Here is a 13,457-nt window from a genome sequence, read left to right as displayed (position 1 = left end):
TTGTGCCAAGATAGCCTAAAATTGCTGTTTGACATATACTTCAGATGACACCAAATACATAAAAAAGGTATTCTAAAGGCATTTATTTGTTTCTTACTCTGGGAAAGTAACCAAAATTCCACCAAAATATTGTATCTCTTTAACATAATTACACACATTTAAGCTATTATGTGATCTCCTTTTGATAATGTAGCTTAATATTTTTTCACTTCCCTTCACTGAGCCTTCCCTGAAACTGCTTGGAGGCCCCCAGGGGAGGCCCACTGCATGGGAGGCCGCCCATTTTGAAAACCCCTGCTTTATACTACAGATAGCTCAGTGACAGACTCATGAGCACAGCCTCGTCGAGAGAGGCTGCCACAGCCAGACCTGGCTCCCAAGAGAAGGCAGACTGTGCACCCACTGCACACAAAAGGAGGTGGAAACCGAGCTGCACTTCCTAACTGCCAAATGTACCAATACATCAGAGACACTTCCCACAGATTACAAACCCAACAAGACTTTGAAAACATGACAAACAACAACAAAAAATCCATATCTGCTCGGGGAAGTACCACAATGTGAAAACACAGCTAGCAGCATGATTCAGTGGACAGGGCAGGAAAAGGACGTCAAACGGAATACAACCACCCTAAACCCAGGATAGGCCCTGGGTCTCCCTCCTGCTCCTGCTGTCAGTCTCAGTCACTGCATGTACAATCACAACACATATAGCTGCAGACGAGCTATGTGTTGTGATTGTGATATGTGTTGTGAGATATATATATATATATATATATATATATATATATATATACACCGGTATATATAAAATCATTTATGTGTTTACACACTTCCAAAATATTTGTATTCATATTCTTTAACTGCAATGTCCACACCTTTAAGTTAATTTTGAGCATTAAATTTGACTACAATGGTGCACAGATTACAGATCTTCAACAGCATGCACATGTTTAAGTTAAGTTTATTTGATTGCAATGTTACTACTGTTTACACACTTCCTTATTATATCTTTCATTGTAATCACATATGCTAACTTTACTTTTATGTAATATTTGAGTACAATGTTACATAGCTGTTTACACACTTCCTTAGGCACATTTCTAAGCTAACTTCTATTATAAAAGGGAGCATGGGCAATGTTCTCTGTTTCAATTTTGTCCCGGAAGTGATGTCATCAGTGATGTCACTTGAGCAATTGTGCATTAACATCACTGATGATGTCATAGGCATTGTGACATCATCAGTGATGTCGTAAGAGCAAGGGTGATGTGATGCGAAGTTGTGACACCATCAGTTTGTGACATCATCAGTGATGTCATAAGAGCAAGCGAGCCCGCACAGCGGGCGAGCTGCAGGGCAGGCGAGGGAACAAGTGAGCCTGCACAGGGCCAGCTCGGGGAGCTGCAGAGCTGGCAAGCCCATGCAGCCCTACCAATATTACACAGCTGTTTACATACCGGTACTTCTGTATTCCCCTATATCTTTAACTAGTGTGTGCACATTTTTGTTTTTATTTTACACTTGCTTTGGCAATGTAAACTACTATGTTTTTCATGCCAATAAAGCCCCTTTGAACTTAACTGAATTGAGAGAGAGAGAGAGAGAGAGAGAGAGAGAGAGAGAGAGAGAGAGAGAGAGAGAGAGAGAGAGAGAGAGAGAGAGAGAGAGAGAGAGAGAGAGAGAGAGAGAGAGAGAGAGAGAGAGAGTGGGGGCGCCTGTGTCACATGACCTGTATTGCGACAACGGAAGCCTTCTCATCTGTAAAATCCAACGAATCACAACGGAGGCGGGAACGTGGAACATTCGGTTCAACCAATCAGGATCTTCTGATTCTGAAACAAGGAAAAGGCAGAGGCTATCAGCACGCAGCCTGTTAGCTTGTTAATGTTCGTTATCGCATCCCATATTATATCGAACAAAGCTCAGGGACACTTTTTTTTTGTTAAGACGAAATACGTCTTCACTACACGAAACTAACGGTGAGTATTGAAGTAGCCAACAACAGCGAGGTTTGTAGCTTACGGTAGCTAGCTTCAATACTAGCATGCTAACGTTAGCAAACACAGGCGGTCAAAATGGGATTGGTATTTGCTGGAATAAACAGCAACTGTCCTCCCCGCAGTAAATGTACAGTTAGTACGTTGCACCACCCTGTTTTTCGCAACACAAAGCGCTGTAGTCAACGTTAGCAAACTAACGGCATTATGTATAAGCGTTAACGTTACCAACTTACCTCCCAGTTTGTTTAAACAAGCACCGACCCACCAGTTGGTTAACGTTAATACCTATCATGGATTTGCTGTACTGCATTTTGAGAGGAGTAACGTTGAGACAGGGGTAGTTATGGAATATCAGGAAATGTTGAAGATTGTGTTGAATTTATAGTTATGAGCGTTATGAGGAATTCATTGCTCTATTTGAGAAAATGCAAGTTCAGTTTATAAGAGATTCATTTAACTTGAATAGTTATTCGGGGAGGACGTTTTTACTGTGGCCAGTTTAATTGGGAAAGTATGCCAGATAAACTGACATTGGAGAAGCGGTTTATTTGAACATAACATTACTGTGTATGACTGTAATTTGTATGTTTTGATTACTATTTGTTTATGGTTATTTGTCTGTGTCCATTTGGGCTGGGCACCATGTGGTGCATCTGCATGACACATAAATAAAATCTATCAGTCAATTTTACAAATGGATCACCGAAATCTATTTACAAAGCGGTGCACACATTCATGCATTTGATGACGTTTCAGCCACTTGTCCACAGCAAGCTCAAATGTAATGGAAACCACACTGCTGCTCACATCTGTATAACTGTTGTGAGCTGAAGAACATTTACAAATTGACATGGAATACATTTTTTTAGTTCATGGGTGTAACTCCTGGAATTTCATATCAAGACAATGAGGCGATCACTGCTAGGAAAGGGTGGGGGCGTTTAGATAATGATAACTGTAAGGAAAGCAAATCACAAATCAATATTATGGGTTCATGCCCAAGTAACAGTCTGACTGCCAGAACCTTGTACTTAACTATTGGCAACTATTGTTTGATTTCAACTTATGTAGCTAGTTTGAAAACTTGTATCAGTATATTTGTTTGTATCATGAATTACACTGATTACACGCCTGCTTTAATGTCACTCTTTGGTCCCGGTAAAAAAGCATCAACTAGGTTCCATTAATTTTCTTAAACTTAGGTTGAATTAGTTTTCTTAAATTTCATGATGTTTTAGGGCGTCCAGGTAGTGCAGCGGTAGATTCCCTGCCTACCAACACAAGGGTCGCAGGTTCGAACCTCTGTGTTAACCTTCAGCTTGGTCGGGCGTCCATACAGGCAGTGTGTCTGCGTGTGGGAAGCCGGATTAAGGGTATGTGTCCTGGTCACTGCACTAGTGCCTCCTCTGGTTGGCCGGGACGCCTGCTCAGGTGGAGTGGAACTGGGGGGAACGGCATCATCTTCCCATGCGCTACATCCGAGGAAACGCCTCGCTGTCATGTGAAAAGAAGCGGCTGGCGACGGAAGCATGAGGAGCAACAACCGAGACAGCGGGGAAATTGGCCAAGTACAATTGGGGAGAAAATGGGAGAAAAAGAAAACGACTTAATGATTTTTTGCTTTTCTTCAGATGACTGGCGCAAACGAGTACAAGCTGAACCAGGGTCCAGAGGATGGCATCTCTGCTGTGAAGTTCAGCCCCAGCACAGCACACCACATCCTGCTGGTTTCCTCCTGGGACTGCACCGTCCGTCTTTTTGATGTTGGAGCTAACTCCATGAGAATGAAGTACCAGCACTCAGCTCCGGTTCTTGACTGTGCTTTTTATGTATGTTGTAAACCATGTCTATTATAATAATAGACAAACTTTTTATTGTTTAGGCATAGCTCACTCACTAGCCTGCTACACATGGATAATATAACATTTTACATTTTAGGATCCAACACATGCTTGGAGTGGAGGTTTAGATGCGCAGTTAAAAACTCATGATTTGAACACGGACCAAGGTAAGTTTGCCAGAACAGTATATTATGACAAGAGGTATGTCTGTCAAGTTCCCAAATCTGAGGGGTTGAATTCACTGCCTGTGGTTGTTTTTATATTCTCTCTAAACAGACACCATAGTTGGAACACATGACGCCCCCATCCGCTGCGTGGAATACTGCCCAGAGGTCAACGTCATGGTAACTGGTAGCTGGGACAGGTCAGTTCGGCTGTGGGACCCGAGGACACCCTGCAACGCTGGCACTTTTACTCAGCCTGAAAAGGTAGAGTAAATATTAATGGATACCGTATGCATCAATTCTGTTATTGCTCATCAGCTATAAGTACTTGATTTGTTGATGGTGAGCATTTTGATGAAAGTAATGTTAAATTCATCCAGTTAATATCACATCAATCACCAAGTACAGTACACATGCAGGATTTTATCTTGTTGATATGATATTGGTGAAACATTCATTACATTACAGGGTTTCCCAAATTCCCAGTAGATTTTTGCACAAGGCTTCCTTCCTAAACGTCGGGGCACATAGCAAACTCAGCCATTATATTTGTTTGTGGAGGTATCAAGTAAAGCTTTAGCATGGCCTACAGTATGTCTCATGCTTGTCTTCTACTCTCGGTGAAAGGTGTACACCCTCTCTGTGGCTGGGGATCGGCTCATCGTGGGCACAGCTGGAAGGAGAGTACTGGTATGGGATCTGAGGAACATGGGCTATGTACAGCAGAGAAGAGAGTCCAGCCTCAAATATCAGACTCGCTGCATCAGAGCCTTCCCCAACAAACAGGTACACTTTGAATCAGTTGTCTTTAATGCACCTTCATGCCAACTTCCAAACATTGATGCGTCAAACCAAATCCTTTATTATCCTCTATTTACACACACACACACACACACACACACACACACACACACACACACACACACACACACACACACACACAGTTTACTTTCTTACATTCACCCAAAGTGTTTAAGCATCATTCTAGAAAGATAAAATATCCAGTGAAAATAAACGTTCATAACGATTAGAAAACAGAGTAAAAAAAAAATTCTCAAAACTGTAGGCGTGGCAAGGGTCACGTTTTGACATCTCCCTCGCTTCTTAAGATAAGAGGGCTCTGGCTTCTTCAGAGGTAACACTAATGCTAGGAAAGACAACGCTTTTAACATAACTAAATGTTAAATGTTGAGTTAAACATAGCGAAAATTAGCATCACAACTAGCGGACGTCTTCTGTAGTTAGCTACATGCTAGTGTAGCAGATGGATTTCTGCTCTCGTTCTGTGTTGTCTTGTGTAGCTGCTAGTGATTGAGACACACCAGAGTCGAGGCAGGGTGGGAATTACACGGAGGCCATGGCCTCCGTTGCCCCTCCTCTGGCCGTGATGCCCTGAGATCCCTAAGGCCATGTTGACAGCAGTGCCCTGCTACCAGCCTGCTACTGTCAGTTGCTTTAAAAGTGTCAATGGTCTCAGTTTAATGTAGCCTGCCCTATGCAAAGGATGTGTAATTGGCTCATTTTAACACATTTCAGAAAAATCACCGTTCATGATGTCAATAGAGCAATATGCCTTTGTGCCCTGCCATGTGGCCTTGTTGTGCCCTAAAATAGTGATGCCGAAGGCCAGATGGCCTTGCCCCTAAAATGACTAAACTCCCACCCTGAGTTTAGTTGAGGATCTGTGCGATTTATTCTTCACAAGTAAAAAAGAAAATCATCTGCATCTCTCCACCACACAGCTTTGAGTGGACTCAACTCACCAGTGCAGAGAGGTTTTGTTGGATCAGTTTCGTTTTTGCTTGATGATGACCGGCGTGGATTATTTTATGATTGGTTCACGTAATATCATGTTCGTGTAATAGATGTCCCACAAACACGCGCAACAACTAGGCACTGCACCTAGGTATTATAATGGCAGGGAAAATCCTGAGAGTATCACGCTATCGATACAAATTCCTCTGTTAATATGAAGAACGGTAACATCATATTCTGTGTCTTTGCTCCAGGGCTACGTGTTGAGTTCAATCGAGGGCCGTGTGGCGGTGGAGTACCTGGACCCCAGCCAGGAGTTCCAGAAGAAGAAATATGCCTTCAAGTGCCACAGGCTGAAGGAGAATGGAATTGAGCAGGTTTACCCTGTCAATGCCATCTCCTTTCACAGTGTTCATAACACCTTTGCTACAGGTAGGATTATCTACTGGTAAATGCTTTTTTCAATGCAAGTGTTTCAGTTATTGGTTAACATGTTTTCCATAAAGTCCACTGCCTTTCTCCCTCAGTATTCAAGCTATGACCATATTTGTGTGGTCTGCAAAAACCCTTCACATGGTGGGAATTTGACATTTAAATTTTTGGACACTTCCATAAATTAGAAACTCTCCCCTATAACTTTTTGAATGACTGAGATAGTTCTCTCAGATCAAAAGTTATGAGAATTTCAATCTATTATGTGTCTAAAAGTAAAACGTGACTTTAAACATTCCACAATGTTGTATTTTCTACAGTGGCAATCCACCAAAGCCATAAAAATAAATGCTTTCCCTTTTGTTTTATGAAAATAATTATTCACCATGATGTACTACGGAGATGAAAGTAACCAAATCACAAAAAAAACTGCAAAACTTATTTTCAACCTTCTTTGGCTCATTACCAACAATGTGCAGCAGTGACATGTGAAGGGTTTCTTCTGCAGGCCACACCACACGTTTATGGTTTTGGGATTAGATCGGCCAGTTGTGCGCAGGGCTGTATGTACAGTGCTACGAAAAATTCGGGCTGTGCTATGAATGAATTTACCGCAGTAAACCACATTTTGTTGTTAAGGTTTGGATTTTGTGTGCCCTGTGAGCAACATTAATTACCAGTCACAGACCTGTTTAAGTGATGAGCTGCACTACTTGTGGTTGTTTTTAGAGATGGTAACAGACCAGTCACAGACCTGTTTAAGTGAGGAACTGCACTACTTGTGGTTGTTTTTAGAGATGGTAACAGACCAGTCACAGACCTGTTTAAGTGATGAGTTGCACTAATTGTGTTTTTTTAGAGATGGTAACAGACCAGTCACAGACCTGTTTAAGTGAGGAACTGCACTACTTGTGGTTGTTTTTAGAGATGGTAACAGACCAGTCACAGACCTGTTTAAGTGATGAGCTGCACTAATTGTGTTTTTTTAGAGATGGTAACAGACCAGTCACATACCGGTTTTAAGTGAGGAACTGCACTACTTGTGGTTGTTTTTAGAGATGGTAACATACATTTTATATGCGTGCTACAATTTTATGGCTTTTGTTACAAAACGATCAACCTCTAGCACCAGTCCAGTGCTATGTGTGAAAAAAGTTAACGTACAGCCCTGGGTCATGAGGAACACAGTTATTATAGATCCTAATCTCAGCAATAACACTGCCTAAATCTTTTGAGGTTGACCTTGAGCCTCTCCTTCTCCCAGGTGGCTCCGATGGCTTTGTGAACATCTGGGACCCGTTCAACAAGAAGCGCCTGTGTCAGTTCCACCGCTACCCCACCAGCATCGCCTCGCTGGCCTTCAGCAACGATGGCACCATGCTCGCCATCGCCTCCTCCTACATGCAGGAGCAGGGAGACATCAGCCACCCGGAGGACGCCATCTTCATCCGCCAAGTCACAGATGCCGAGACCAAGCCCAAGTGAGTGTTCCTCCGCCCCCCAAGCTGCTTAGCACCGCCGGTTGCTGCCTGCGGCATTTATAAGGAGCACGCACAGCTGCGGTATATGCTGATCTGTATCTCTGTCTGTCCACTTTTTCAATATCCGACAGTTGACAGATAAGAAAATCTTTCCATCAGTTTGTATATCTATGCTCTTGTGGTAAATATAAAGCATAGTTTAACCTGTAAAGCCTTTATATGAAACATTTTTGATTTGTAGGTTCAGTGTGTTCTTGTTCTTGTTGTTCATCAATGATTCATTTGATTCTATACAGATATAGTCAGTTTTTATTTATAAAGGACCAGTGCAGTGAGGTTATTTTTTTTATGCCATTATTGACTTACCCCCACCTGGGGATGTAGTTCATGTAGCCTGGTAAATCAGCCAGTCACGTGAACTCACATTTCATTTGGTTCTGCGGGACTGTCTGGCCTCAACCCATCAGCGACCCGCCTCGTAGTTGACATTGTAACCGGCCAATCAGAACATTGCTAGCAAAACAGTGATGGCCGCCTCCTTGCCTGTCTGCCTCGAGGGGTAATGTCAATGTTCGTCTAGTTTAAAGTATGCAACAGCGGAGTTTCTGGGCGGAAAATATGTTTTTGCCGTTCTCCTGAGTGGATTTGGGTTTGACTGGATCCAACGCTGATTGGATGAAGTTGTCTGTCAAGGCAAGTACACCCACCCAACTTCTGCCCACTGCAAAGACTGTTGTGAAGGCTTCAGGCCAGACGGGAACGAAGAACGAAATGAAATGTGAGTTCACGTGACCGACTGGATTACCAGGGTAGTAATGCTTCCTTTTACAGTCCCCTAATTACTAAGTATTTACCCAGTATACACTTCTTTACTTGGTACTTACTGCTACTTACCCAATAATATACTTTTACTTTATAATTTACCTGCTACTTACTGGTACTTATTTACCAGTTGTAATTACCCAATAATATACTATAATTATCATATATTTACCGGGTAAATGCTTAGTAATTAGGGGACTGTAAAAGGAAGCGCTCCGAATAGTTTCCTCTGCATATGTCCCCCTAAAATGTGGCCTATTGAATGAAGCCTTTATCACATTTGGAATATCTGCTGGCAGCCACTGTACCATATTGTATCCTGTCATTTTCTTCCCTTCCAATACAACAGCACCTGTGTTTTCCTACTATTGTAATTAAAATGTCCTTTAAGTAGTCTGTCGGGTATTGCTTTGTGTCTTATATGACAACCAGCCCCCACACCCCACACACTTCACTGAAGCTGTTCTATATACATTATATCTGTAAAAAAAAATTGCTCTTTCCATCATTTTGATAAAGAAAAGATTCCACAAACATGAATCGTTGCCGATTGTCATCAGGTTTCCTCCATCCCACGCAGCCACAGGGAAAGTTCAGTCACTTAGAATCTGAACGGAGCCCTTCATTGTCCACATGCAGCTGTTGTACATATCTCAGGCCGATTGTATGATTCAGCAAATGTTGTGTACATGTAGTTTATGAATCTCTCTTTATAATTGTGGTGTTGACTTAAATAAAATATATTGTGTTACTTTTGAATGACACCGATTCTTTCCTCGCATTAATCTTTGCGTGGCACTGACATTTGAATCTAATACTTCTATAATTATTTATATTTATATATATATATACAGTACATACTATACACAAACACATTTTAATATGAATTTTGACCTGCATCAATTCAATTAATATGTTTTGTACGCACTCCAAAAGAAAACTTGTGACATTCTAGGAATTTGTCAGGGCAGGAGAGGTTGTTCTGTTGATGTGTTGAGGGACAGCGATGATCTACCAGTCTTGCCGAGGGCTCCACTTGCCCCCAGACAGTGACCTGTGCTGATAGACATCGAAGGGCTACAGCCTAAAGCAGGTCCTGCTTTTATTACTGGGAGAAAAGCACCAAACTGGATGACCCGACTGCATCTGGAAGACTGCTATACTCTCAAAGAACAACATTGGGCCACTAAAATTAAACAATGATGAGGCTTACTTAATTTCCAGATTTCTGGTTTTACTGGGGCGCTATCGCATGGCACCATGGTCATCAGGAGGTAAATTTGTCAGTCAGGGCAGAAGCCCTTGGCTCCTCTAGTTACTAAGTATATCTGGGAGCTGCACCATGGTATACAGCACAAAATCATTTTCTGCAAATCATGCCTATTTTTGAGAGAAATCAAAGTAATGAAATAAAGCATAAATTCATAAATTCTGAAAATGTAATATTGAAAATGTCACATCTCCAACAATCTACTATTACTATGTCATCACCACCAATACACAAGGGGACTGTACAGAAACTGTACTGCTTGCAACCGGGATGTTGCAGACAGTACTAATGGTCCTCACTATGGGGCAGACTTCACAACTGTGGAGTGGGCGTGGCTTCGAAGGTCTGGAGCCAGGCTAGTGAAGACTGGCCTACTCAAACAATTGTTATGCTTTAACCAGTATACACACAATATTGCAGTGGACAATGTACTTTTTTCATCATCACCAAATGTATCTGGCAGTGCTCTGTGAGTTGTTACCTTGGTGACAGAGTGGGACAAAATGCAGAGCCTTTTCGTGCAGTCTGCATTATACGAATGGGAGTGGTGAACACAGGACAGAGCCCTGCAAACGTCTAAGTGGTGCCTTTTTTTCTCAGTTCAGATTTGCAATGGCGACTAATGCAATTTCTGAGGCCCTTCAGCAAAATAGTAGAGAAGATAGAGATGTCAATTATTCTATTTAAGAGGTAAACATTTTGTAATGGGTCTATCTGCTTCTACAGTATCCTGGAAATGATTTGTTCGTTTGGTTAAATGATGTAACTAATTCCCATGATTGTTGATAATGAGTCAGTCTTTGACGTTGGATTATGACTGCAGCTTAATATGAAATGGCATTCATTTTGGAAGGTAATTACTGCTCATGAAGCAGACAGACGAGGGCTGGGGTTTGTTGTGGGGGGCTACAGTAAATTACCTCGTTTCCTGTCATCTTTGGCTTCCACTAAATTGGAAAATTGAGTTCCTTTAGAACCGTTAAGGTTTTCTTTTCTGGCACTGGATGGCTATTTTGGAGGAAAAAGTAATTTAGTAACCCATTTGTCAGATGCATTAAAACATTTAGGATGTTTTTTTTTACCTAACCTAAAAGAAGAATAACTGATTATTAACTCACAAATTGCACTATTGGAAATATGGAATGACTAGTATTGCAGTCATTCATTCAGCAGTATAAAGGATTTATTAGGAGGGTAGGTGTAATTCAGTGAACTACAGCAGATGAATCCACTGAATTTATCAGCATCTTCCTAGAAGCACGTCTTCCCAGCTGTTCTCCAGCTTGTGTTTTTTTCCCCCTGTTTCAAAGGCCAAGTTAACCACATCTGTGGTTGTGTGGCCAGGCTCTGGTTTCCAACCGCTGAAGTGTTGCAGACAGTTTGGCTCTACATGAAACCATTACATGACAATTAAAATGGGTGATTGTGCTCCTACAGCCTGTCAGGTGCATTTAACCCAACCACAAAAGGCTCTTATGTTCACTCAAGAGGGCACAGATGACCTTCAACCAGACACCTTATCTCTCAAGACCGCCTTCTAATATTATATCAAGCCGACGATGCTATCCTTCGTGAGCTGTGTAGAAATGGGGAAATCACATGATGCATCAGGGAAATATTGACAGCGTTCTATATTATGATTTGTCTTTTGTTTCATTGCCAGAAAGATCAATGTTCTTGCACTCAACATGTAAATAAAGTAAAGGAAAAAAGGAAAATGCTGTGATACTAATAATAATTATATATATATATATATATATATATATACACACACACACACACACATATATATATATATATATACACATGTATATATATACGGTATATATACACACACACATATATATACACATATAGACCCACATATATATATATACACACACATATGTGTATGTATATATATATGTATATATATATGTATATATATATGTATATATATATATGTATATATATATATATATATACGTATGTATATATATATATATGTATATATATATGTATATATATACGTATATATATATATATATATATATATATATATATATATATGTATATATGTCTGTCTGTCTGTCTGTCCAACCAAAAGAGAAGAATATATACCCACATAGTGGTGGCTTTAAAGAGCTAATTGATGCAATTTCATGTTACTTTGATGAGAATGAGAATAATTGTATTGCCAGTTGCCACAGTAGGTAATCAGATTACATACAAGGAATTTGACTTATTGTTAAGTATGCAACTTAGCAGTTGACATCAGTAATCAGAAGACATCAGTAATCAGAAGACGAAATCACAAAATAAAGACTAAAAATCAAAAAAGTGCAGTCCAATATACACAGGAATGAGAAAGTCCTGAGTGATAAATAGGAATTTACAATACAATAGGTGTATGGTGTGAGCTAAGTGAATAAAGTAAAAATAATAAAATAAAAATATTGTGTCGAGAGAAGCAGCTACAGATGTGTTAATGTAACGTATGCATGCAGGTGAGTTACAGTTATTTACCAGTCTTGAGTAAACAACACACATCATCTCATCACAGGACATGTATTCAGTTTCCACATCTATAGCATAAAAAAAAATCCAAGTCTTTTCAACTAACTGGGGACCAAAGCTTTCACAAAGACGGTGTTGAGAAATTGATTTCCATTGATGGTGCAGTTTACCAGCTCTTTGTGATAATGATCTTGTCTCATGGGGTAGGTGGCCTCAGCGTCTGAGGAAGTGGTTTCTCAATAAAGCTGTCTTATGGAAAGCACTCCCTAGTCCCTACAGTAACATGCACAACAAGAGATTAGGAATGAAACGATAACCGGTTTAATGATAAACCGCGATAAAACGGTAACGTACTGTTTCAAATTTTCATTATCATTACAACAGTGTTACCGTGATTACAGCGCTTTGAAAAACATGGCAAATACTGTCAACCATCAACCAGTTGGCAACAGGCTCCCAGATGCAGGCGCGTAACCTTGGTGAAATGATTTCAGTGAGTGTATCAGTACTTTTTGAACATTTTCAGCACATTTTAACAACACCATGATAATACTAATAACCGTGATCATTTTGGTCAATATAATCGTGAAATGAAATGTTCACAACGTTTCATCTCTCGATTGGTGTGCAAGATCTGTTATAATTAAGTATTTTTCAGTAGAGTAGCTGAGGTTTGGACAACGGGATTTCCGTGGTACAGTATTTAAAAATGAATGGGGTTGATTTTAACATGTTGCTGTTCCACATAGGATGAGGTTCTCTAGGAAAGGAGGTATTGTAGCTTATACTCTTCATTAAGCTCTTGCTATGCTTGTTTATTGCTCTTTTGACTGATTTTATATTTTAGGACTTTTATTCATTTATTATCTTAAATTTTACCTCTGAAGTTTGGTTGAGGTTTTTCTTCTTCTTTTCTTTTACTATTCTACCTCATAGAGGTAACAATGTTTGAAATCCCTTCACAGTGTATGTACAGTACACTTTTTGCACAACCCTCGGCACATGTGATGCTGACCGAGGGATTTTCAGTAGTTTAACTTTGCTTATTTTGTTATCTTGAAAAAGTCTGAGTTGAACAAATAGTGCAATGTCTTGGGTGTACACTTGTGTGGCTATAGGCACTTTTTGCCCAAGACAAATTTCCCCCAGGGGACAATATAGTTTAGATCTCACCTCTCTCACATAGGCCTAAA

General features: G+C 40.5%; 1 protein-coding gene across 1 annotated transcript; it reads left to right on the top strand.

The window, feature by feature from the left end:
* Positions 1-1,844: 1,844 nt before the first annotated feature.
* Positions 1,845-9,221, top strand: bub3 (BUB3 mitotic checkpoint protein). Its single transcript, XM_083634910.1, has 7 exons — positions 1,845-1,982; positions 3,635-3,832; positions 3,942-4,011; positions 4,121-4,272; positions 4,636-4,794; positions 6,018-6,195; positions 7,460-9,221. The coding sequence occupies exons 2-7, from the start codon at positions 3,635-3,637 to the stop codon at positions 7,678-7,680; spliced, it is 978 nt and encodes a 325-aa protein (XP_083491036.1). The 5' UTR covers positions 1,845-1,982; the 3' UTR covers positions 7,681-9,221.
* Positions 9,222-13,457: the final 4,236 nt, after the last annotated feature.

Source organism: Poromitra crassiceps, assembly GCF_964638095.1.
Source record: "Poromitra crassiceps genome assembly, chromosome: 4".
NCBI classification, from domain to species: domain Eukaryota; kingdom Metazoa; phylum Chordata; class Actinopteri; order Beryciformes; family Melamphaidae; genus Poromitra; species Poromitra crassiceps.
This window is presented reverse-complemented; position numbering and strand designations above follow the sequence as displayed.

Bases quoted from the DNA above. Each gene is read 5' to 3' on its own strand.
- bub3 (XM_083634910.1), top strand. From the start codon at position 3,635: ATGACTGGCGCAAACGAGTACAAGCTGAACCAGGGTCCAGAGGATGGC. The intron at 4,012-4,120 runs GTAAGTTTGCCA...CTCTCTAAACAG, and splicing joins TGATTTGAACACGGACCAAG to ACACCATAGTTGGAACACAT. The intron at 4,273-4,635 runs GTAGAGTAAATA...TCTCGGTGAAAG, and splicing joins CTTTTACTCAGCCTGAAAAG to GTGTACACCCTCTCTGTGGC.